The sequence below is a fragment of the Mercenaria mercenaria genome, chromosome 11 (genome assembly GCF_021730395.1).
Source record: "Mercenaria mercenaria strain notata chromosome 11, MADL_Memer_1, whole genome shotgun sequence".
NCBI lineage: Eukaryota > Metazoa > Mollusca > Bivalvia > Venerida > Veneridae > Mercenaria > Mercenaria mercenaria.
Window position 1 is genome coordinate 38,532,020 of NC_069371.1, and position 25,502 is coordinate 38,557,521.

At 34.4% G+C, this 25,502-nt stretch overlaps 1 protein-coding gene across 1 annotated transcript; it reads right to left on the minus strand.

Moving 5' to 3' along the window:
• On the minus strand, positions 1 to 25,452 carry LOC123531570 (vesicle-trafficking protein SEC22a-like). The gene is made up of 7 exons (XM_045312649.2): positions 25,283 to 25,452; positions 20,133 to 20,338; positions 18,377 to 18,540; positions 17,576 to 17,755; positions 17,053 to 17,186; positions 8,487 to 8,555; positions 1 to 6,190 (listed from the first exon to the last, which is right to left on the minus strand). Exons 2-7 carry the CDS (start codon positions 20,315 to 20,317, stop codon positions 5,990 to 5,992), a joined length of 933 nt encoding a protein of 310 aa, XP_045168584.2. The 5' UTR covers positions 20,318 to 20,338; positions 25,283 to 25,452; the 3' UTR covers positions 1 to 5,989.
• Between the last annotated feature and the right edge of the window lie 50 nt (positions 25,453 to 25,502).

Below are 25,502 nucleotides of genomic sequence, written 5' to 3' on the forward strand. Positions count from 1 at the left end.
TTCTTGATTTAGTATCTTATTCAAATTTACAAGCTACAGATTCTCTTTTAACTACAAAAGAACATTTCGTTTCCTTATAACATACAATATAACGATCTTGGTTACACGAAAACAGCTGTCTTGATTTAAGAAAAAACAAACATGTTCCAATTAAAACTCATTTGCACATACATAGAAATAAAATCTGTAAAAAAAAAGTCCCTTGGAAGCACAAAATCCAAGCAAGCAACATAATAGCAGTCTTTGTTTGACTGAGTACATACAATAACCTCTTTGTCTGAATGACGAAAATATCTATCATAGGGTGATTGGCAAGCACTTTAGGCCAAGATAAGCCAATGGTAATGAACCATAAATTCTAACATTTGTTTGCTTAAACCATGTTGTACATGTCTACAACACTTTACTTCTGGACCAGATTAGATCCTCACCCCCTCAAATTCATATTTTGTGAAGAAAAAACAAAAGGCAAATCTATGACAGCTGACTAAAAGTGCCTAACTAAAATATAATATGCCTAACTAAATGAAAACATCTGACTAGATAACACTTCTGCATCAACTCTAGATGCAGCAAAAGCTGAAATAAATACATATTAAATCCTTGTCCAAATTCTCCTGTCAAGGCAGTGAGATTTTAAGAACGTTGTTGCTGTTTTTTTCATGTTCTCAACAAAAGGCTAATTCTACTTTTCATGTATTTTATAAAAAGGCTGTTATTATTTTTAATGTATTATGTAAAAAGGCTGTTATTTTTTTAATGTATTATGTAAAAAGGCTGTAATTATTTTTAATGTATTATGTAAAAAGGCTGTTATTATATTTCATGAATTCTATAAAAAAGACTTTAATGATTTGTTTTTTATAAAAAAAAGCTGTTAAGATTTGTTATATATTCTACAAAAAGGCTGTAAAATTCTGACAGTCAAAAGCCAGAAATCAGGACCTGAAAAATCACAGGCCTGATTTAACAGCAATGGTGTTCATTACATGATCACAAACACTCCTAGGCCTATACTGACACTTGAAGCTACCCAGGTTTTGTCATGCTAATAATCACTGAAGTAACACAACTGTTATTTAGTAAATGTACAGTATTGAACCAAACATTTCAAGATATAACAGATCTGTTAAATAATGCACATGCTGGTATAATCATGCAAAAGGCTGGAATCACTGTAACAAGTCTTATTCGTTGTAAACAAGTGATAAAATTAGAACAAGAGGACCATGATGGTCCTGAATCGCTCACCTCTTCCAACATGACCCAGTTTTGAGTATGACGTCGTTTTTTCTATTATTTGACATAGTGACCTAGTTTTTGAGCTCATGTGACCCAGTTTTGAACTTGACCTAGATATTATCAAGATAAAAATTCTGACCAATTTTCATGAAGATCAATTGAAAAATATGGTCTCTAGAGAGGTCACAAAATTTTTCTATTATCTGACCTATTGACCTATTTTTTATGGCATGTGACCCTGTTTCGAACTTGACCTAGATATCATCAAGATGAACATTCAGACCAATTTTCATACAGATCCCATGAAAAATATGGCCTTTAGAGAGGTCACAAGGTTTTTCTATTATTTGACCGACTGACCTAGTTTTTGACGGCACGTGACTTACTTTCGAACTTGACCTAGATATCATCAAGATGAACATTCAGACCAACTTTCATACAGATCCCATGAAAAATATGGCCTCTAGAGAGGTCACAAGGTTTTTCTATTATTTGACCTACTGACCTAGTTTCGACAACACATGACCCTTTTTCGATCTTGACCTAGATATCATCAAGATGAACATTCAGACCAATTTTCTTACAGATCCCATGAAAAATATGACCTTTAGAGAGGTCACAAGGTTTTTCTATTATTTGACCTACTGACCTAGTTTAGAAGGCAAGTGACCCAGTTTCGAACTTGACCTAGATATCATCAAGATGAACATTCAGACCAACTTTCATACAGATCCAATGAAAAAATATGGCCTCTAGAGAGGACACAAAGGTTTTTCTATTACTTGACCTACTGACCTAGTTTTTGATGGCAAGTGACCCACTTTCGAACCTGACCTAGATATCATCAAGGTGAACATTCTGACCAATTTTCATGAAGATCTCATGAAATATATGGCCTCTAGAGAGGTCACAAGGTTTTTCTATTTTTAGATCTACTGACCTAGTTTTTGATCGCACGTGACCCAGTTTCGAACCTGACCTAGATATATCATCAAGATGAACATTCAGACCAACTTTCATACAGATCCCATGAAAAATATAGCCTTTAGAGAGGTCACAAGGTTTTTCTATTATTTGACCTACTGACCTACTTTTTGAAGACACGTGACCCAGTTTTGAACTTGACCTAGATATCATCAAGGTGAACATTCTGACCAATTTTCATGAAGATCTTTTGAAATATATGGCCTCTAGAGAGGTCACAAGGTTTTTCTATTTTTAGACCTACTGACCTAGTTTTTGATGGCATGTGACCCAGTTTCGAACTTGACCTAGATATCATCAAGGTAAACATTCTGACCAATTTTCATGAAGATCCTGTGAAATATATGGCCTCTAGAGAGGTCACAAGGTTTTTCTATTTTTATACCTACTGACTTAGTTTTTGATTGCATGTGACCCAGTTTTGAACTTGACCTAGATATCATCAAGATGAACATTCTGACCCATTTTCATAAAGATCTCATGAAAAATGTGACCTCTAGAGTGGTCACAAGCAAAAGTTTACAGACGCACGGATGGACGACGGACACCGCGCGATCACAAAAGCTCACCTTGTCACTTTGTGCAAAGTGAGCTAAAAACATTTTCATTTCATATAAAGAAAGACAAAAAATGTGTCACAGACACAAATGCCCCCACAACATGAGAAAGGTCACAGGCATGGTACTACTCACAAACTAAAAGAAGGACCCTTGGTCCTATTTATTTACAAAAAAAGAAATATTGTAGGAAAATCAGAAAATTTAGTAATCTGTATACCGGGTATGTAGTGAAAATTGGCTAAGTTCAACCAAGGATTGTGACCTTGGCCTTTGAGCTAGTGAAATGGTTGTTGTGCATGACAAATTGTCTATCCATACTTATCATTTGTTTCAAATCATTCTGAAATGAAACCATGCATTTCAGAGTTATGGCCTGGACATGAACACCACCCTTTCCCAAACACACACTCGCACAGGGGTAACACTATATGCGCCCACCCCCATTATATAGCGGGGCATAAAAGAACATCTATTACAAAATTCTTTAGATAAAACATAAAAATATCTCATCATTTGTGATTTAAAAAACTCCTTAATATGCAGTTAAAACTAAACATGGTCACAAAACAACATATTAACAAGAAGCTGCATTCAATAAACGCTTGATGCCCCCGGTGGCATCCATGCGATACAAAGCAACCTAAGTCCAAAACGAGGTCAAGGTCAAACTGATGTCAGGTGATGTCTGAAGATGAGGAATGGTTACAGGTTACATCTGCATTAGTATCAAGTCATTCTAGTAAGGGGTATTGATGCTAGACGAAACGGTCCCATTTGGTTAACCAAGAGATGGCCCATATAAAGCAACCAAAGTCCAAAAAGAGGTCATGGTCAAACTGAGGTCAGGTGATGTTTGAAGATGAGGAATGGTCACAGGTTACATCTGCATCAGTATCAAGTCATTCTAGTAAGGGGTACTGATGCTAGACGAAACGGTCCCATTTGGTTAACCTCGTACGGATGGACGAACGAACGGACGGACGGACAGGACAATCACTATATGCCTCCCCATCAGTAGATGCGGGGGGCATAAAACTTTGAAATAACATTCATCACTGAATCATTGTTAAACAGGCATTAATTTATGAACAAAATCACACATTTCTGTACAAATTTGGTTACATGCTCGATACAAATAATATAATGCTGTTTTTTCCCCCCTTTAATCTTGCTGTTAGAAACATTCAAAATTACAGAAATCATAAATAATTTTCTTTTTAAAAGTTAATAGAGAGTGATTAAGAGACTACTCCTGATATAAGAACCATTATTCCAAGCCACTGTAAAATTATTTATATTTGCAGGGGATAATTTTTGTGGATTTTCTGGTTGCTTATATATATGGATGAAATTAAATCTAAAGGGAAATCAAAATTCCCATTCATTTTTTCTCTTTGAAAGATAAAATTTACAAATTCATGTCCTCAAGAAAAAGCCATAAATAATACTGATATACTTTACATATACACCAATATCAAGAGTAACATCATATTTAAGACAAAAAGACATTCCAGTTATCAGCGAACATCTACGATATTATTCCAGATAATAATGATCTCAATAGCATAAAGCCATTTAAAAGTTGATAAATAGTCAAAAATCAAAAGAAGAAAAAATTAATACAGATTCTAACATGATCTGATTCATTTTCCTATTAAACAAAGAAGGCTGAAAACTAGTGAATTATTATTCAACAATTCACTGCTCTGACATCACAATTATTAGGTCATAGTGTCAAACGGCATAGCGGCGCGCTGGAAAAAAACACGATTGAAAACAGGCAAATATTTAATGAATGCCGTCAAGGATGCACTTTAAAATCCTTGGTAACGTGTTAGAAACGAAATAATATATCTCATTTAGTGATTTGCTCTTGAATAAAATCATTGTATGTCGTTCAGATGCGTATTATTATATCACTCGGGCTGCGCCCTCCTGATATAATTCCTTCGCATCTGAACTCCAAACAATGATTTATTCAGCGACAGGTCACTAACTGAGATATATTTCTTAAATAAATCAATGGGATTAAATGCTGCTACAGGGTAATTTTGATACAATGTTTGTAGTTTAGTATTGAGATAATACAGCATATGCGGTTTTAGCGTAGTTGTGGTCTTTCTAGACATAGCACACAGTGAAAGAAATGCATATGGGACATCGTCCCATGAATTAAGACATTGCTTGAAAGCTATGTTATACTGAATGGGGGGAAACAAAGTCCCATATGATACCTGAAAGTAACTTCTTGACCAGTAACAGAAAAAAATCTATAGCAAGACAACTCTGACCTGACTACACAATCTATCTGCAAACAAAAATATTGGTAAAATGATCACTTTCTTGCACTTCCCATCTTATATCACAATGTTTTTGCATTAAAAATGTATAAAATTACTGAAGTTGCGATTTCATACTTGTACGATAAGGCGTGCATGCTTCATTCTGTATTTCTGTAAGCATCCAATTTGTTTGTTTTGGGTTTAACACCCCTTTTCAACAGTATTTTAATCATGTAACGGTGGGCAGTTAACTTAACCAGCGTTCCTGGTTTCTGTACCAGTACAAACCTGTTATCTGCAAGTAACTGCCAACTTCCCCACAGGAATTACCAGAGGTGGAGGACGAATGATGTCAGACACATATCTTTTTTCAAATCGTCACTGCGAACATACGCCCCGCCCCGCGATCGAACTCTTGACCCCGCGATCCGTCTACAGGACGTCAAAATTCAGAACAGTGCAAGTTTTTATACTTTTATACAAACATGTATAACTTAACTTATAGGTTTTAAACATATATCTTTAGATTTAGAGTTACACCAATATAATTTAAGTCATATGGCAACTTTTCCAGCTTTTGACGGTGGATGAAAACCCCAGGTGCTGCCCCAGGCATTTTTTTCAGGCATAAGCAGGCTCCCCGAGCAAAATTGACCTTCCAGAAGTCAGCTGGATGGTTTCCTCAAATAAAAAATTCCACACAAGCCAGCTGGATGGCTTCCTCACATGAAGAAATCTACACCCATACAAAGGTTTCAAACCTACGTCAGTGATGGTAAGTGATCTGGAATCAGTGACCTTAACCACTTGGCTGCAGAATTTTATACAGATTTACTACATGTAGGCTTACAAGTAGAAGTAGCAAATCACAAGCTCTCTATCATTAATGTCGAATCTCTTTCCTCTATTACTAGTACTATATCACAATGTATACTGTGGCAGTTTGTTTCGGACCTGCCGTGTCATTATCACAAATGTTCCGTAACATGCAACAGTTACATGAAAAATCAGACCGAATACACTCCTATGTTCCCACAGATATAGCTGGCATATACACAGACTTCCTAATGTTGCACACGCTAAAGGTTTCCGCCGCTTTAATGGGTAACATATCAAGTAAGCCTGTAATAAATAGTAAAGAGAAAATTACTAATTACTCGTCCAGCAGTCTGAATTTATAAAAGTCAAATAAAAATAACTACAAGATAGACATTGTTAACAATTATCAGTATTGACAATACATCTGTTAACCAAAATATTAAATGATTTGTAAAACAAGAGCTGTCTCCATAGGATGACACATGCCCCCGATGGCACTTTGAATGAATAGTTATGGCCTATGTTAGAGTTTAGGACCTTTGACCTACAGAGCTGGGTCTTGCGCGTGACACGTCGTCTTACTGTGTCACACATTCATGCGTACTTATTTTAAAATCCATGCATGAATGACAAAGATATGGACCGGACACGCCCATCAATGCACTATCCTTTAACGTCTAAGTGTGACCTTGACCTTTGAGCTACGGACCTGGGTCTTGCGCGCGACACGTCGTCTTACTGTGGTACACATTCATGCCAAGTTATTTGAAAATCCATCCATCGATGACAAAGATATGGACCGGACACACCCATCAATGCACTATCCTTTAATGTCTAAGTGTGACCTTGACCTTTGAGCTTTGGACCTGGGTCTTGCGCGCGACACGTCGTCTTACTGTGGTTCACATTCATGCCAAGTTATTTGAAAATCCATCCATCGATGACAAAGATATGGACCGGACACGAAAACTGCGGACAGACTGACAGACGGTTCAAAAACTATATGCCTCCCTTCGGGGGCATAAAAAGAGTAAAAGTTGTTTTTTTAATACTGTGAAATCATTTAATTCAAAGGGCATGAAATTTTGTGGTTTTGGTCAAAATGGCAATTTCGTGGGGATATGAATTTGTGGATTACAACTTTTGAACATAAAGTGAGTGGGAATTTTACTTGTTCGTTGGGATTAAATTTTGTGGATTGACTCATCCACGAATCCATGAAAATTAGTCCCCTACGAATATTAATGATTTCACAATACCTCAGGAGTCAGCAAAATTTAATGCCACTTCACTAGTCTAAGAAAGCTTCCTTACTATGGCTTTGGTCCTGTATGTATCCATTCTTACAATGAACTTTTTTTTGAACAAATACTGTGAAATCATTAATTTTGTAGGCACAAAAGTGTTTCTTGCCAAAAAATTATAATTTTAGGAGGATACACATGTAAATTAATGAATTTTGACGTTTTCAGCACAAAATGAGCCGCGCCATGAGAAAACTAACCATGCTATTTGCTTTCAAAGCCTACTGGAATTAGAGAAACTGTTAGCAAACAGCATGGATCCTGACCAGACTGCACGGATGCGCAGGCTGGTCTGGATCCATGATGGTCTCAAACCCACTATGTTGGTTTTCTCATGGCTGGGCTCATTAATGAATGAAAATTATATTGCTTAGTTGGGATTCAATTTTGTGAACTGACTTAGTCATGAACAATAGTCCCCCACAAAAAATTATGATTTCAGAGTAATTAAATATCTGGTGACAAGCTCATCAAAATGACATTTTCCTAAGAAGTGTAGTCTTAAGCACTATACACAACTAATAGACAAAATTTGGCTACAGTAAAGTCTGCAAACCTTTTTTAAAATTTAAACCAAAGTTCTCATCTTGAAATTCACCAAATGTGAAGGTCACAAAGTTGACACATGTATAAGCAGCATCAAGCCATCCCTACAGAGCTTGCCATACAGCGTATGCAGAAATATATCTATTTAGCATTTATACTGCAGAATTACAGATCTTGTAATATTATGGAAATAGATCTATTAATATTGTAGACATAGATTTGATATTGTGGAAAAAGATCTTTTGATAAAGTAGAAAAGGATCATTGAATACTCATTATACTGTAGAAATTTTGTGACTGACAAAAGTGCCTTTAATCAGCCCGCTCAATAGGGAGAGCACAGATCTACAGATTGCGAGGGTCATGAGTTCGAAGCCCGGGCAGGCCGTATGTTCTTCTTGGCGATTTAATAAAAGACATTGGGTCTGAAATCATTCGTATTCCACCTCTGATTCATGTGGAGAAGTTGGCAGTTACTTGCAGAGAACAGGTTTGTACTGGTACATAATCCAGGAACACTGGTTAAATTAACTGCCCACTGTTGTATAACTGAAATACTGTTGAAAAAACGGCATTAAACCCAAAACAAACAAACAAAACAAGTGCATTTGTTTAGGGCATCGGAAACATTCATTTTTCTCCAGAATCCGATGCCTAACACCCCCTCATCATGGAGCTGCTCATGCCTTACTTTTTTTCAAAGACGAAAGAGACCAAGTTGAATTGGTGAAATCTGTTTGATTACCTACCTGGTATAATGACAGGAAACAACAGACAAAAAATGTAGCACCAGTTTGGTAATGTTCCAAGTCAAATGTCTGAAAACAAACAGAAAATGCAACATTAATTTACACTGTATGTACATGAAGAGCGACATCCTTGCCACCTAGAAACTTAAAAGTTCCATAGGCTTTAAATTTCAAGTGAAAAACAAAGATGAACAAGAGTGCCAGAATGTCACAATATACGCCCGTCACAGCAAATTTCTTCAAGTACCACCTCTCAATCTAAAAATATTTACACAAAAAATGCTATTATCACATACACGTGCTTAATAAAAAAAAAATTCCAAAAAAAAAAAAAAAATTTCCGACCGACCTACCTACTCTAATATTTTTGAGCATGCTACCGGAAACAAAAGAATTTTTAGCTAAAAATAGAATAATAACTATCTTACACTGTATATAGAAACAACGTGTGGTCTAAGCTCACCTTAATACAAGGAAGTACCGTGCATGCTACAACATTAATTGAATAATATATTTAGTACTGCATTGCCTAAGCCTTATATCTGTTACTGTCAAACTGTAATTAGATACTTGTTATTTCTCATTTGTCCATACAAAAAATGTATAATTACAATCATGGAACAATCTGACTGAAGTACTTGATCTTGTAAATGAAGATCCACGAATGACCCATTCTCATTCATCTTCCGTATATTTTTGATTTCCAGAATTGCTATTTTTATTTTCCCAAATCTATTTTTTATTTTAACCAATCACACGACTTGTTCGAATGTCAAAGATTAAGAAAAATGTGCAGACAGTATGCGACTCGAACCTGGAACCCGTCGCTTACAGAGCAAGTGCTCTACCAACAGAGATAACGCTTTACTGACAAAGCTAACCGGCTGTCTGACACTTTACGTCACAAAAATGTAAATATCAAAAACCCAGTCTGAATATAGATTTTCTATTCTTAGAAAATGTTGTAAGTAAGCCTTCTGATTGGCTAGCGGAATGGTCATCAAAATGAGGCTGTCAATAGCATGTCTTCAGATCCTGATTATAGCGTAATAGGAGATGTACTTTAGTCAGATAGCATCATGGAAATACAAACGGTTACAGTTAGTTTGTGGTGTGTCTTTAAGGTAACTTGACAATAGCCTCTACTGACCTTGACATTTTATAGGGAAAATTACAAATATATATAACTCTCAAAGTTAGAATTGAAGCTCAAACATGAGCTGGCACTATCAGTGACAAACGCCCCCGAGGTTTGCCCAAGAATGCTACAGTTCGATGCGCAAAATATGCTAGAATAGTTTAGGTATGGCTCATTTTTTGACCAGAAAAAATAATTTCTCCGAAGGTAACCTTGACCTTAGAGCTAGGGTCTGGGTCTTGAGCATGACACACTAACTCATCATAGGGAAAAATGTGACAAGTAATGTTTGATGATGGCAGTGCTATTGAGTGGACAAGAAACATAAATGTTAGCTTTTGAATCTAAGTTTGACTTTGACTTTGAAGCTAGAGATCTTGGACTTGCATCTGACACGTCATTTCAATATAGGGAACGTTTATTGTAATATGTAATTTTAAAATGTCTTCATCGATGGAATAGTTATGGAACGGACAAGAAACACACAACGTAAACCATTAACCTCTAAATGTGACATCGACCGTGGAGTTAGAGGTCTGTTTGTTATGCATGACACGTTTTCTCGTTATCGGGGACTATTTCTGCTAATTAATTTTGAAATTTCTTGATTAATGACAGAGTTACGAACCGGATATGAAACAGACCCTTTTAACCTTTCACTTGACTTCTTAAATGTAAACTTGATCTTGGAGCTAGGGGTCTGGTTATTGCGCGTAACACATTGTCTCCTTATGGTAAACATTTATGCCAAGTTGTTTCAAAATCCCCTCAGCGATAACAGAGTTATCTATTAAGATATGACTTCTAAATATGACCTTGATCTTAGAGTAAGTGATCTGGGTCTTAAGCTAGAGACATTGTCTGATTATGGTTACCAATTATGCAAAGATATTTCAAAATCCCTCCATGGATGGCATTTGAGCACTATGTCTGACCTTGACCTTGGAGCTAGGGTTCTCATTTTGATAAACATTTAAGCTTAGTACCTTTAAAATCTCTTGATGAATGGCAAAATTATGATCCGGACACGAAACAGACCCTATTTATGTTTGACTTCTAAGTGTGACCTTGGCCTTGTAAATAGGGGTCTGAGTGTTTCACATGAAACGTAGTCTCATTAAGTTAATATTTAAGCCAAACTATTTCAAAATTCCTTCTGACATGGATGACAGAATGAATTTTACAAAGTTACGGTCGGACGGACAGACATTGCGATTTTAGTATAGCCACCTTTGTGGGCATTAAAATCAAAGAACATACTGTAGTGTAAATAAAAAGTTTTTGCTGAAACATATTTAAAGAATGTAAGGATGTTATTATTAAATAAAAACCTAAAATTATCAACTGCTTTTGTAAAATTCTTGGAATAGATATATACTTAATCACTTAATAACAACATAATATATTAGCCCCTAATAAAATCTGAAAAATAGATCCCTCGGAAGCAACGAGGACAAAACAAATAGTAAATATTGCAGACTCTATTTGATTGAGACCGCATTAGACCTTTATCACGGACACGGACATGGAAATGTAAAGGTACATGTACTCTGTACTTCAGTCAAACTTGAGGGGTCATCTCAAAACTGTTTTACTTGTTCAAGTTGTTAAACTTGGTAGACTGAGGATATATAAAAGGCTTAGTGCAAAAAGGAAGCTATTTCACATTTTCATTTTCTATTTTTTTTTAAATCAAAATGTAAGGATTAAAATAGGAATGTTGTAAATTTCTCAAAGGGTTCAATATGGTTTTCTGTACAGAATGGCATAAAACAATGAGTTCAAAATTCTAAAACATTTAATAAAATATTTTGATAGATAATCAATCTTAAATCTGTAAACAAGTGTTTGAACGTCATCGTGAAAATGACGTTATTAGTTTTTTCTAGTTGTGGCGTCACTGATGACGTCATTTATATGTGAAATACTGTATATAGCTAGAAAAACCGTGGGTTTTTTTGTTGTTGTTTTTTGTTGCTTTTTTTTTCTATAAAATCAAGAAATAAACAATATCCACAACTGATAAACTTTTCAGTATTTACATGGTCATGTGGGAGGAAGAATTATCTCTGTCACATAACACAATTTGTAAAGTATACCGCTTGCGAAAATGCTGATATGACATCTTGTCATCGTTGCTTTTTTAAAAGAAGCTCAATATCTTACTAAAGTGAGTTTCTGTGCATGTTACTGTTCTTCTACACGCCATGTACCAGGATAATCTTAACTCTGTTCAGCGACCCTAACTCAGTGCCAACATGGCGGATGTAAAGCCGATACAACTTTGTTTTCTGTGTAATTACGAGGTATAAAGGAATGTTTCTGTTGTTATATCTATCTCCATTGATCAAGTGTATATTTATTTCAACATGTATCATGTTAAATATATCAGCCCTTGTGTTTTCAGGTAGAAAAACGACGAACAAGGCAACTTTTTCAATGAAAACATTTAAAAAATCTTTAAAAATACTTCTTTGCTTTTGATGCCTCGACTATTTTGTTGTTTGAAAGCAAAGATATACTGCTTTATAGGCCCGTTTACACTATGTCATTAACCCACTTCATGTTGACACAATGCACATTCAAATGTACTGACAGCAAGAAAAGGGATAAAAACCTAACTTTGACTTGATAAAATCCGAACTCAGTTTACATGAGGAATGGATAAAAACATGACTTACACGAAACTGTGTGACGGATAAACACCTAACTGACTAGTATACTATAGAAATGAATGAGCTGACATGTACATGGTCTGATTATTGTAAACATTACTTTATTAGCAGTATTGTCCTCAAACTTTGTCATTAATTTTACAAGATGTTATATGTATACCAACTACAGTCAAATATTTTTTTCATTTTTGATAATTTTAATATCATGTAAATAGCAATGTTTGGAAAAATCTGGATAAACCCTCAAAAATAACTCAGTATAAAAGTCAAAACTATTATGTTATCCCCCCCGCCCTTCTCTCTCTCGCTCGCACGCACGCATGCACGCACGCACGCACACACACACTGTTTCAAAAGAGTGTACGAGATTTTTATAGAGGTGCTAATGAAATATTTTTGATATTGTTTAAATGGGATTAGATTTTTAATTAATTATTAAATATGATATATTTCAGACGGTTTGATCTGTAATATTAAACCTTCATGAAAGCGCAAATAGACTGGAGATCGAGTTCTTTATGTAGGACAATAAAAAGAAAAGCATATCACAGTAACTGTGATAAAAAATAAGCTGTTGAAATATTTGCCTTTTAACATTTATAAAAGTCTGAAATTGCGTAAGCAGTGTTCGGAATCTTTTGAGGTCATGCCCGAAACACTGCCCACGCAATGGTACAAAGCCAGATGAATTCAGAGAAAGACTTTTAAAACGTTCCGACTTGTTTTTAGTCATACTTGCGATCTCTGTGTGCTTTTGATTTTAATTTGGCTGACTACTGACTCAAATATTTCCTTTGACAGTGACTTATTATCTCAGCAGTTGGAATTCTACTACTAACTAACTTGTCATAATACTTTTTTAAGTTGTTTATGTTTCTGATGTCTTTAAATGTCCTTTTAGTTCTCTGTGTGTGTGTAACATATTTGCATTTTAATACAGCGGTTTTACTTACGTTGAGCTTATTTACATGTGTTTGTCGGAAAATAGCTTTAAGCTAGTGTTATATGTTTATACTTATCCGACGTTAAATAAATCTTCTTGTATCTAAATCTTCTCTGATATTTTATCATAGTCATAGAGTTACAGTGTGCGCGAGACCTAGTCAAAGAACCCATAATCTTTATCACCTCCATACACTTGAAGCAACACACAATCTTAATGATATTTTATGTTTTCTCATTTTATACCTGAAAAAGTATCCTTGTTCGCGGACACACAGACTGAAAAACGCACTTGTCCGCCGGCAAATAATCACGAGTCGGATAAGTTGGACCTATCAGGTGTTGCTTTCAGATCAACATTAATTAGAAAATATATGCGTGGGTCCCCGTAGTTTGCTAGCTACAGCGATGTTCACCATCGATGTTTCATGAATTACAAGCTTTAATAAAACATGCACTCTAGAGGTTTATAAATTACACTGCTTAAATCACAAACTTTTAAGAATCCTTTGAAACAACCATCTTTTCATTCGATTTATCATTGATTTCACTGAATGGTGTTAATTTCAAATTCTGTATATTCTTTCAACATAATACAGATTTACATAATTTTGATAAATATTCATTTTAGTGAGAAAAATATCGACAGTCTTAATACTTTACGGATGTTTGTGAAATATAAAGGATCTTACGTGAGTGAAATTTGTTACTGAATTTATTCAACTAGTGAATTAACGTAATAAAACCTGAGGTTCGTGACGAGCATTTTATCATTAAATAAATAAGGCAAGTCCTTTTTTCTCGTTCTTGTAAGTGAATCTTTGCTATAGAATTTCCGGCATGTCATTTGTGTATTGAATACAGTTTACAAAGAACGACTGTTATGTTTGTGTCTGTTCAATGTTCAACACCCTGCACGACCCCTGGCAACGGCTCTATCACACAAATATTAAATGAACTTGTATGGCTATAGTCTGTGTAAAGTTAATGTTCTAAACTTAAGCACATAGACACTTATTGAAATGAAGAATGAAATCCTACATGAACGCGTACACGTACAAGTACCAACTCTCAATCTAAAAATATTTACACAAAAAAATGCTATTATCACATATACGTGCTTAATAAAAAAAAATTTTACTTCTTTTGAATGTTCTCTATAAATTTTCGTTTTTTTAAGTGGACTAGAACTGATGACCATTTTACAAAACCCTACATATGAAAGAAAGATATCCTGCAATCTAATCCCATGAGTCCTCCATCTTGAAATGAAATTAGCAAATAACTGTAATGTACAACCGCTTAGAGACTATTGGCTTAGTAATAAATCAGAATGTCAAAACAATTCTAGTTAAATGGACTTTGCTGGCTGTTCTATAATTATTTTTATAGTTTTAGGGCATCATTTTATTTATATCTTTATATATCAATCAACCTTACCACAATCTTCTGCATCTCATACATCTACCTATACAATCAAAAAATAACTTTAAGAAAATATTTTAGGTCAAGTCATCATGTGTTAGATACATGTGTTAAAACATTATTACTGAATTTATATCATTTTTAGTATGAAAGTTTTTACAAACAAAACTATTTGTGTTATTTTTCTATCTACCTATTTTTTCAATCTATTTGTGTGTGTGTGTGTGTGTGTGTTGCTTTTAATATGTTTCAGTAAAAGCCAGAACAGTTATAACTATTCTATTTCTAGAACAATTTGATCAAAAGATATAAAAACTTGTAATAATGCATTGTTTTTCCTTTGCAGTGAAGTAAAACAAATATAATTATGTTATATGTTACATATAATTTATACATTTTCATTATATTAATATTTTTGTTGATATAAATTTTGATTTTGCTTATCTAACTATTTTTCCTTATAATAACCTTTGTAGTAAATGTTGCAGATATTCAAGTACATGACTATATATATACAGTATATATATACATTCTTAAATAATACATTAATTTACATACAACAACATGTAACAACAAAGACAATCATAATGTCAAAGTATCAGAGTGGTGTGTAGAGCAGCTGAGAAAACAGACAAACATTTTACTTTGATGGGGACATTGGGACCTCAAATACAGAAACACAGGAACTGTTACTAAAAATAAAATTAAATATAAAGTTCACTCATGTTTAGCCTAAATTGAAGATCTGGGGACTGGGGACCTGAATCCAGGAGATACAAAGATACTGGCAGTATTCATGTAAAATATTTATGTATAATACACCATATAATTTAAACAATATTACAATGTTAAACATTGAAATAATTCATAGTGAAAGGAATATATAAATATATTATTTAAGTCCAGATAATTTAAATATCTACATAGTGGTTGGGATGTGGATGAAACATATATAGGGTAAGCTTAAATTTGGTGTAGTCTTACAAGAAGTTCTAGCCCATGACACTCTGTCTCATGATGGTGAACAATTGTGCCAAGTTACATCAAAATCCCTCCATACATGAAGATGTGCTCTGGACAAAGTCATTCTTGAATTTAACCTTTGACCTCTAAGTGTGACCTTGACCTTAGACCAAGGATCTGGTTCTTGCGCATGACACTCTGTCTTATGATGATGAACAACTGCGCCAAGTTTCATCAAAATCCCTCCATGCATGAAGAAGATATGCTCTGGACAAAGTCTGTGGACACGCCCGCCCGCCCACCCACCAGGGGCGTTCCCATAATACGTCCCGTTTTTCAAATGGGTGTATAAAAAGCAGTCCAAGTAGATGTTATGCATAACTAAATGATAAGAAAATACTTCTTTTAATATGGAACATGGACTTTTACAGGTAAGCTTTGTAAAGGGAGGTAATCAAAAACAATTTATTCCAGTGTTAATCATAGGCTATATACCTATAAAAGAAACTGTTCTTTGTTTCATATAAAATTCAGCTACTTCAGAAAAATTCTGTTACAGTTTCTAGATTTTCACTCCGTAGTAGACCTATTTTCCACAAGATATCCATACATTTGCTTCAAGAAAACGAAAAGAAAAAGGGGTGTTGAAAAGTATTCAGTGAAATGCAAGTCAGGTACCCTCATATTGCCGCATTTCAGAAAGTGGTCCACAGAATAAACACCATACTTTCGTTTTCAAGTAAACAACTTGAAAACATGTGAATATTAGCATGAAAAGTGTCCTATTTTATGTAAAACTCATTCCAAGTGTGAAATAATGCCCATTTGGACCCTGATTTAAGCGCAAATGCATGAAAAATGGAAAAATTAAGATCTATTTATTAGGGACTTCTTTCGACTACACCACAGAAGCACACTTTTGACCGAATTACTGTATTATAACCTATAAGTATTCACACCTTTGACAAATAGTAGAGAAAACAAATATCAGAAATAGCTAAACAAGAAATTAATATATTTTATGTACATAAAAGAAAATGGGGCCACATTTTTAACAAAGGCATTACGGGGCTTTTAGAAAATTGATTTACTCCTTCATAATCCACTGACTGTTATGTTGTTAATAACATGCTGGTCAGTTATCTGTGTACATGGCCTTTTCACATTTAAAAAATCTTTACAAGTTTAGTTTGCTTTTATAAACAAAATATTTCACTACTGTTTTATTGAGTGTAAAATCATTCTGAAGCTAGTACATTTATCTATTTGGAATCAATTCACCCACAAACCGAAATCTGAAAGCCATTCAGGCCCATACAGGTATCTGAAATGTAGAATATGTGTATATATGAAATGTTACAGCACAAGTATAAAGTGTCACTTTAATATGCTATTTCAAAAAATAAACAAGAACTTGACTTACTGCATCAATATGGCTATGAGTTTCATTTATAACATGTACACCTCGTGAGAAGTTGAGGACAGCACAAAAACAACTAAGGGTAAGAGAGATTACTCCTATCATATGAAGTGGCAAAAACTGGGTGTATGAAGATGCTGAAAAATAAGAAAATACAAAAGTGACTATATTACAGAATTATATCACCAAGATTACTGTCCAATATTATATTTAGTTAAAAATGAGTGGGTTTTGTCTTATAAGTACTAAAATCTGTTTACCTAGCAAACAGGCTTACATTTTGTGCCAAGTTTCTCGAAAATAAAAACAGATCAGAGAGTTGGAGTCTGCAAGGATACAAAGACTGCCTCTCAAATTTGGGGCTGTGGATCTTAAACCAAACAACTGTCACAGTGGTTACAATTGTTCATCTTCAAGACTACATAATAAAGAGCAGAAATGTGAAAAACAACTTTTTGGCTTATTCAAGCAAAACTTTCCTATTATCACAGTAAAAATATCATTTGAAACAAAGTAAGTTACAAACCTGTGGTAGTTTTATATCGGTCTGTTGCAGATTTCTGTCCATATCCTGGCCTTAGTTCCTCCTCACAGAGAACATATGGAGGTCTTAGGCGTAACTCCTGGCTCAAATCTTGTAAATTTACACGTGTACTAAGTGACCGTGGATTGTTATACTTGTGTTTTAGTTTCTGTAAAGGCACATCTGCAGAAGAAGTAAACATTCCTTCAAAATGGACATCATGGCATGCATTAAGATAAATTATAAATAATTGTCCTGATACTCCATAAAATTAATGATTACTATTAATATTTACCAGGGCCTCAATGACTGAGTGATTAAGGTTGCTGACTTTAAATCACCTGCCCCTCATAGATGTTGATAAAGCTTTACTAAATGGGTGTAGAATTTGTCATCTGAGCAAGCTATCTAGCTGGCATTATGTAAGGTCTGTGATTCTTGCCAGATGAGTTGGCTGCTTGTAATTAAATAATTCATGCAGGGACACATGAGGCCTTCCTGGAAAGTCGCCATATGACCTACATATGACTTTTATAAAAAAAAAAAACAAAAAAACCCTAACACTTATTACTGAATCAGGTATGAATAAATTTGACTTTACAAAGCTCATTGGGTGATATGAACTACTAGCGATAAACTTTATTATAAATCTTTTAAACTAGCCAAGACTGAGCCCACATTACTGAAGCTACAACAGTATTTTATTTTAGCATCCTTAACAATGTTCCTGAAGAATAAATAATCATATACTAGCAACTTCAATGGGATGTCAATTAGTTTGCAATGTAATTTATATACTCTCACCAAAATCTATAAGTGCATAAGGTCGCTGTACAGACATCACTCTTGTTTTATCAAAGAACTGTAGAAATTCCTTCTGTAGATCAGTCAGGAATGAAAAAGCCAGAACCTGAGGGTATGTAATATCACACAGCACAAGCAGGGAAAGGTCTAGGGCTGTGATGAAACTGAAAACAAATGTACACAGGAAAAAATACTGATAAGAGATAATAAGAGCTGTCACAGGAGACAGCGCGCTCGACTATTTCGATGCTGGATAGTGAAACTGGGCACATCTCAGGAAACTAGAGTCTTTAATGCCCCAATTGTGGATGGAGATATTGCACAATAGCCTGAGTCTATGTCAAAAATATCAACTTAAAGTAATAACAGAGGTAAAGATAAAATGTATCAAAAAACTATGTAAGTATATCCTAAGCAAAAAGGGGCATAATTCATTAAATATTGGTGTCAGAGTTATGTACCTTGTGTCATATGGTGTGGGTGATGATGTTGAACAACTATTTTAAGTTTGAATCAAATCCATTCAGTAATAACAGAGACAGAGTGAAAGTGCATCAAAACTTTAACCTAAAATTCTAAGTAAAAAGGGGGAATAATTAATGAAAAATTGGTGCCAGATTTATGCACCTTGCATCATATGGTGTGGGTGATGATGTTGAACAACTATTTTAAGTTTGAATCAAATCCATTCAGTAATAACAGAGACAGAGTGAAAGTGCATCAAACCTTTAACCTAAAATTCTAAGTAAAAAGTGGAAATAATTCATGAAAAATTGGTCCCAGTGTTATGCACCTTGTGTCATATGATAAGGGTAATGATGTTGAACAATTGTTTAAGTTTGAATCAGATCCATTCAGTAATAACAGAGACAGAGTGAAAGTGCATAAAACTTTAACCTGAAATTCTAAGTACAAAGGGGAATAATTCATGAAAAATTGTGCCAGAGTTATGCATCTTGTGTCATATGATGTGGGTGATGATGTTGAACAACTATTTTAAGTTTGAATCAAATCCATTCAGTAATAACTGAGGTAGAGTGAAAGTGCACCAAAACTTTAACCAGAAATTCTAAGTAAAAAGGGGGAATAATTAATGAAAAAATGGTGCCAGAGTTATGCACCTTGTGTCATACGATGTGGGTGATGATGTTGAACAACTATTTTAAGTTTGAATCAAATCCATTCAGTAATAACAGAGATAGAGTGAAAGTGCATCAAAACTTTAACCTGAAAATCTAAGTGAAAAGGGGGGATAATTCATGAAATATTGGTGCCAGAGTTATGGCCCTTATGCCAGATGATGTGGATGATGATGAGGAATAAGTATTTCAAGTTTGAATCAAATCCATCAAGTAATTACAGAGATAAGTTGAAAAAAAAGAAAGTGTTATAAAACTTTAACCAAGGTGGGGACGCGGAAAGACGCCGACGCCGGCGCTGGGGCGAGTAGGATAGCTCTCCTTATACTTCGTATAGTCGAGCTAATAAACCATACATGTATATACTATACAATATTATCACAGCATTATCTCCTAGATTCTGGGATCATGCTGACCCATGCTCATAGAGCTAAGAATTTAAGCACCATTTTTCTTAAAGTTGGAAAAAATACTAACATTTTCCATAAATTTGGAACAACTTCAGGTTTAAGTAAATGCGATTAAACACTGAATTATATTTAATCAGAAAAGGTGGATAAACAATTAGAAATACCATAAAATTTGATTTTGATATAATTATGTAAAAAAAATCTTACTGGACAGTGTATGAATCACAAGGCAAAGTGCATCTATCTGGAAACTTTGCAGATATCCGAGACAACAACTTCATTTTTCTGTACGCATCCTCCAGCCCGGGATGTGCCGACATCTGTGGACTATCTGAGTTGGCTGCAAGCGCCAGTCCATCTGTACTGCGACTTACTATGGCAAAGTAAATCATTCTTCTTCATTCATCATCATTCTGAAGAGATATGCATTATAATATATCGAAATTTTGTAAAAAAAAAAAATCTAAATAACATTCTGGCTACAAGTTTGATTGCTTCTTTTCATGTTCTGTCCTTCAAATCATACATGTTGATACTTAATGCTTACACCTGGCACAAAATGGAACCACTAAATTGAAAGATCTTTTGTCAAACAATGTACCTGCATTGTAACTAAGAAGGCACCAGTTAGTTACTTATTTCAGATAACATCAGATATAGGATTATTTTCTTTAAGGGATTCATTTAATAAAGTTACATTTTTGAAAGGTATGTTGTTACTGCCAAATTTTATTACATTAAATGTGACACAAGCAAATAACATAATTATGATGTTACTCTAAGTGAAAGTACAAGAAAAAACAAGAGCTGTCTGTAAGACAGAACACTCGACTTTTCTCAGTGCTTGACTCAAAATTAGAGCTTTGTTAGTTAAAACTTTATAGCTTTAAGCAAACATTCTAAGTTTTAACAAGAGCACCCACTTGCGGGTGCTGACGCTCATCTGATTTTTTTTTGTATAATAGAAATATTGTCCTACCCATGATTTTCTTAAAAGGGCCATCATTCTTGCAAAAAACTGGATAGAGTTATGTTTCTTGACGTACAGCATCCCCTTATGATGGTGAAAAACTGTTGCAAGTTTCAAAGCAATAGCTTTGACAGTTTATGAGAAAAGCTGACTTAAACATAATACTCAACCACGACAACAGATTTTCTAAGTCCAAAAGGAGCAATAATTATTCTTAAATAGTTTTTAAGAGAAAAAGTTGACCTAAACATAAAACTTAACCAAGAAATCTGATATTTTCTAAGTCCAAAAGGGACCATAAATCTCCCAAAAAGCAGGATGGAGTTATGTTTTTTGCTGTACAGGGTCAGCTTATGATGGTGAACAAGTGTTGCAAGTTTCAAAGCAATAACTTTGATAGTTTAGGAGAAAAGCTGACCTAAACATATAACTTATTAGGCAAAGCTGATGCCAATCAAGTGATGACAATAACTCATCATTTTTTTCTTCAAAAAATCAGATGAGCTAAAAATGGGCATAACTCTGACAACATTCAATCAAAGTTATGGGGATTGTTTCTCTAAGTGTACACTTTGATAGTTAATAACAATTTTAAGTTTCATTTTAATAGCTTTGATAGTAACAGAGATATTTGACTTTTATCAGTAACTGTAACAAAAAAATTCTAAGTCAAAAAGGGTCCTAACTCCATCAAAGTTCAAATCAGAGTTATGGGCATTGTTTCTCCTGGTGTAGACATTGATAGTAAATAACTATTTTAAGTTTCAAGTCAATAGCTTTGATAGTAACAGAGATATTTGACTTTACAAAAACTGTAACAGAAAATTCTAGGTTAAAAAGGGGCATAACTCCATCAATATTCAAATAAGAGTTACAGGGATTTTTTCTCCTGGTGTAGACTTTCATAGTTAATAACTATTTTAAGTTTCATGTCAATAGCTTTAACAGTAACAGAGATATTTGACTTTACTGAAAATTCGAAGTTAAAAAGGGGCATACTCTGTCAAAATTCAAATCAAGAGTTATGAGGATTGCTTCTCCTGGTGTAGATTTTGATAGTAAATAACTACTTTAAGTTTCAAGTCAATATCTTTGATAGTACCAGAGATATTTGACTTTATCAAAAACTTTAAGCAACGGTGACACCGAAGTCGGGGCGAATGCAATAGCTCTACTTTTTCTTTGAAAAGTCGAGCTAACAATATAAATTTATTGTTACCGAATTTTCAATCTATGAATTTATAGATTTAGTGTATGAAAACTGTTGAAATTACATTTGAGCTAAAAACTGCAGCTTGAAATAAACTGATTTGACCCACACCATGAGAAAACCAACAAAGTTGCTTTGCGACCAGCATGGATCCAAACCAGCCTGCTCATCCACGCAGTCTGGTCAGGATCCATGCTGTTTGCTTATGGTTTCTCTAATTACAATAGGCTTTGAAAGCAGACAGCATGGATCCTGACCAGACTGCGCGGACGTACAGGCTGATCTGGACCATGCTGGACGCAAACGCACTATGTTGGTTTTCTCATGGCACAGCTCATTTACTCATATAGGTCAGTTGTGAATATCAGTCATTTTTCTTGACCTCTATTTCTCTTAAAATGTGAAAAAGCCAAAATATTACAGTTAGCAAAAAGGGTTGAAACTCACAAATGAACTTAATTTAATAAATAATTTATGCATATTGTATATAAATGAGTTAATTTCAAGCTGTGATTTTGAAGATAAAATTAATGTAATTTCTGGAGTTCTGTAAATTTAAAGATAATCTGCAAATATTCCACTCTCTAATAGACATGGTGGATATAAGTTTTATTGTAACAAAATTTGACCCAAAACTGTCAAATCTGTTTATCCCGAGTTCACTTTGAGGTTCTGTTAATAGAAACTTTAATAACTGGTCAATGCCATATTCAACATTAGGTGGGCTCGATTTATACAGCTTTTTGTCCACAGTCCAGACACTACAATCATCTGACATTTTAGATATTCCATCTACTACAGCTGATTAATAATTCTGATCATTACAAAATTTTTTTTCCCTAGAACAGTTCAGTGGATCACATTACCATGTTGAAACAGCCTCCAAATTCAAATCAGCACTGCCTGGCTACACTAGTACTGATATTAACACCAAAATTCCAGTACAAATCTTTTTGCTTTTATGGCTACTGATTTTAACCCTACTAACATCTTCCTTTCTGCACAACAGTTCCTGAGTATAAATACTTCGCAGTTAAGGGAATTTAAGGTGTTAGGATTCTGCACCATTTTTATCACTAGGTGGACTGAGTAGCCTAGGAAACCTGACAGTCTTTTACCGTCTCTAACCCTCCACACATGGCCATGATGTATCAGTAATGAATGTTACCATTACTATAAAGGAAGTTCTAAGAAACAGAAGCACAGGGCTAGCCATGATCAGTACACAAAAGGCAGTGGACAGGTGTCTGGAAACCAAAGCTCTAGACCCGAAGTCTAAAGGTCCAGTGACCACACCTCTAGATAACTAACACTGAAGCTTTTTATATTTTTCTTGTTTTTTTCACGGGACTGATCAATAGAAATAATAAATTTTTTTTTTGCTTTAGCATATAAGACATGGATTTTATTCAAGACATGAATAATTGTTGAATTTGTTTAGCCTACTGCTTGAGTAATAAATAACTTAACTACCAGAAATCGCTGTTAAAATTTCATATTTAATATGCATCAAACAAGAAAAACAATGGAAACAATTTCTGGAAATCATCTCCCATTTCTAAAAATTAAAATATGGTCTTCTGGCTCTTGTAAATACCATTCTCAGTATTCATATTGATTACCAGACCTCTAGCCTGCCCTTTACGGGTTGTCTAGTGGTCCGGTTGTACTTCTAACGAAACATGCAGCATTATGTTTCTATCTGGTTATTTGGCATGTCCAAAATGTACTGAAATGATGCACTCAAAACTAGCCTACCTAAACAAGTACAAATCGGGCGAATGCGGTGTACCTGGTAAATACGCGGTAGGTCACAGTGAATCAACACACAGGGCCTCCGATTGGTTGAAAATGTATAGGGAATTCTGCAGTATATATATCTATGTAAAGCGGTCTCCAATTGGTGTTATATGTGTTGAACGAGTTTGAAAACTATCTAATTTCATAAATTAAAATTCTAATCCATGATTCCTGGCTAAAATTATTTGGAATGATGCATTTTAGGTGATAGTTATGCATATTTTACTGGTGGGGCATTTTTATGAAAATAAAAAAAACATCACTGCCAAACTAGGGTAACCTAGTTCAAAGAGAAAAAAGTGCCAAAAAGTAATGGTCAACATGTGTATTTCTTGCAGTTTTATGATAGGAAGTGTCTAGGGGTACGGATCCGTACCTCTAGAATCTGATTCTAGAGGTACGGATCCGTACCTCTAGACAAGTCTGTTAGGGGTTTTCTAGGGGTACTGACCTCCTTTTTTCGAGACATTAAGGGTCATTTACATTTCAAATTTTGTTGAAAATGAAATAACAAATAACACTTCATCAAAATTCACCTTAAACTTGGATCTAAATGGTTTACAGATTAACAACTAACAGCCGATTAGTTACATTTTCCTTCAGAACGTAAATAACCGAGGAATTAACCCCAAATAAATCACAAGGATTTTCAAAAACTGGTAGAAAAAAAGATATGAAGATTAAACATATAAATAGGTGCATATTGTTATGCCTAATTAATTATTTTTTTTGCTAAATTTCAAATAGAATTCATTTAAGAGATAGATTCATTCATTAATCTAGCCGTTATCAACAGTTTATTTGAGAACAAACTAATCGGCACGGAACAGTGTATTCATTTGGAATTCCTCGGTTATTTAGGTTTTGAAAGAGAAGGTAAACAATCGGGTGAATGCTCGTACCTGTAAACCAATTAGGTCCAAAGAAACTAAGAATTCTATCTTTAAGAAAACTTGATTTTATCATTTTCCCCAAATTAAACAGGTTATTGTATATAAAATAATAACTGCAGTGGAAAGGTGTTCTTAAATGCTCCTAAAATGCCCCAGAATGCAGAAAATGATGCAGTAAATTTGAAAATTATACGAGGGGGGGTCGGAGAGAAAATAAGCTGGATCCGCGCATGAGATTCTAGAGGTACGGATCCGTAGCCCTAGACACTTCCTTTATGATAGGCCTTGGATAGTTCTTTCATCCCGAGTAAGTGGTATCAAAAGTTTAAATGTTAGGAAAGGTCCATAACACAAAACATTACAATGTGGGCCTATGGGAAAACAGTTGATTCACATTGACCTGTACACATTCGAGTCCACTTAATTTGGTCGAAGCGCGAAAACATATTACAAATGTAAAAAAACGGTACTAGAAATAACTCACATTGATCAAAAAGTAAGACACATGTTGCATTTCAATAGAAACTTCCTTGCAAAGATCTTATTCAAAAGAAAAATATCATATCAGCTTGGAAATTTAACAAAATCTGTTGAAAACTTGCTAAAATTTTGACAACTTACAAATTTTACGACTACTGTAAGTATACGTGCATATTAAAAAATAACAAACTATGATCAGAAAAATTCAAGTGTTGTTTGCAACT

Excerpts from the sequence above, each read along its gene's own strand:
- LOC123531570 (XM_045312649.2), bottom strand. The coding sequence starts at position 20,317 with ATGATTTACTTTGCCATAGTAAGTCGCAGTACAGATGGACTGGCGCTT. Across the intron at positions 8,556-17,052 it reads CTCATAGCCATATTGATGCA|ACATTTGACTTGGAACATTA; the intron begins GTAAGTCAAGTT and ends GTTTGTTTTCAG. Across the intron at positions 6,191-8,486 it reads GTTTCCTGTCATTATACCAG|GCTTACTTGATATGTTACCC; the intron begins GTAGGTAATCAA and ends TATTTATTACAG.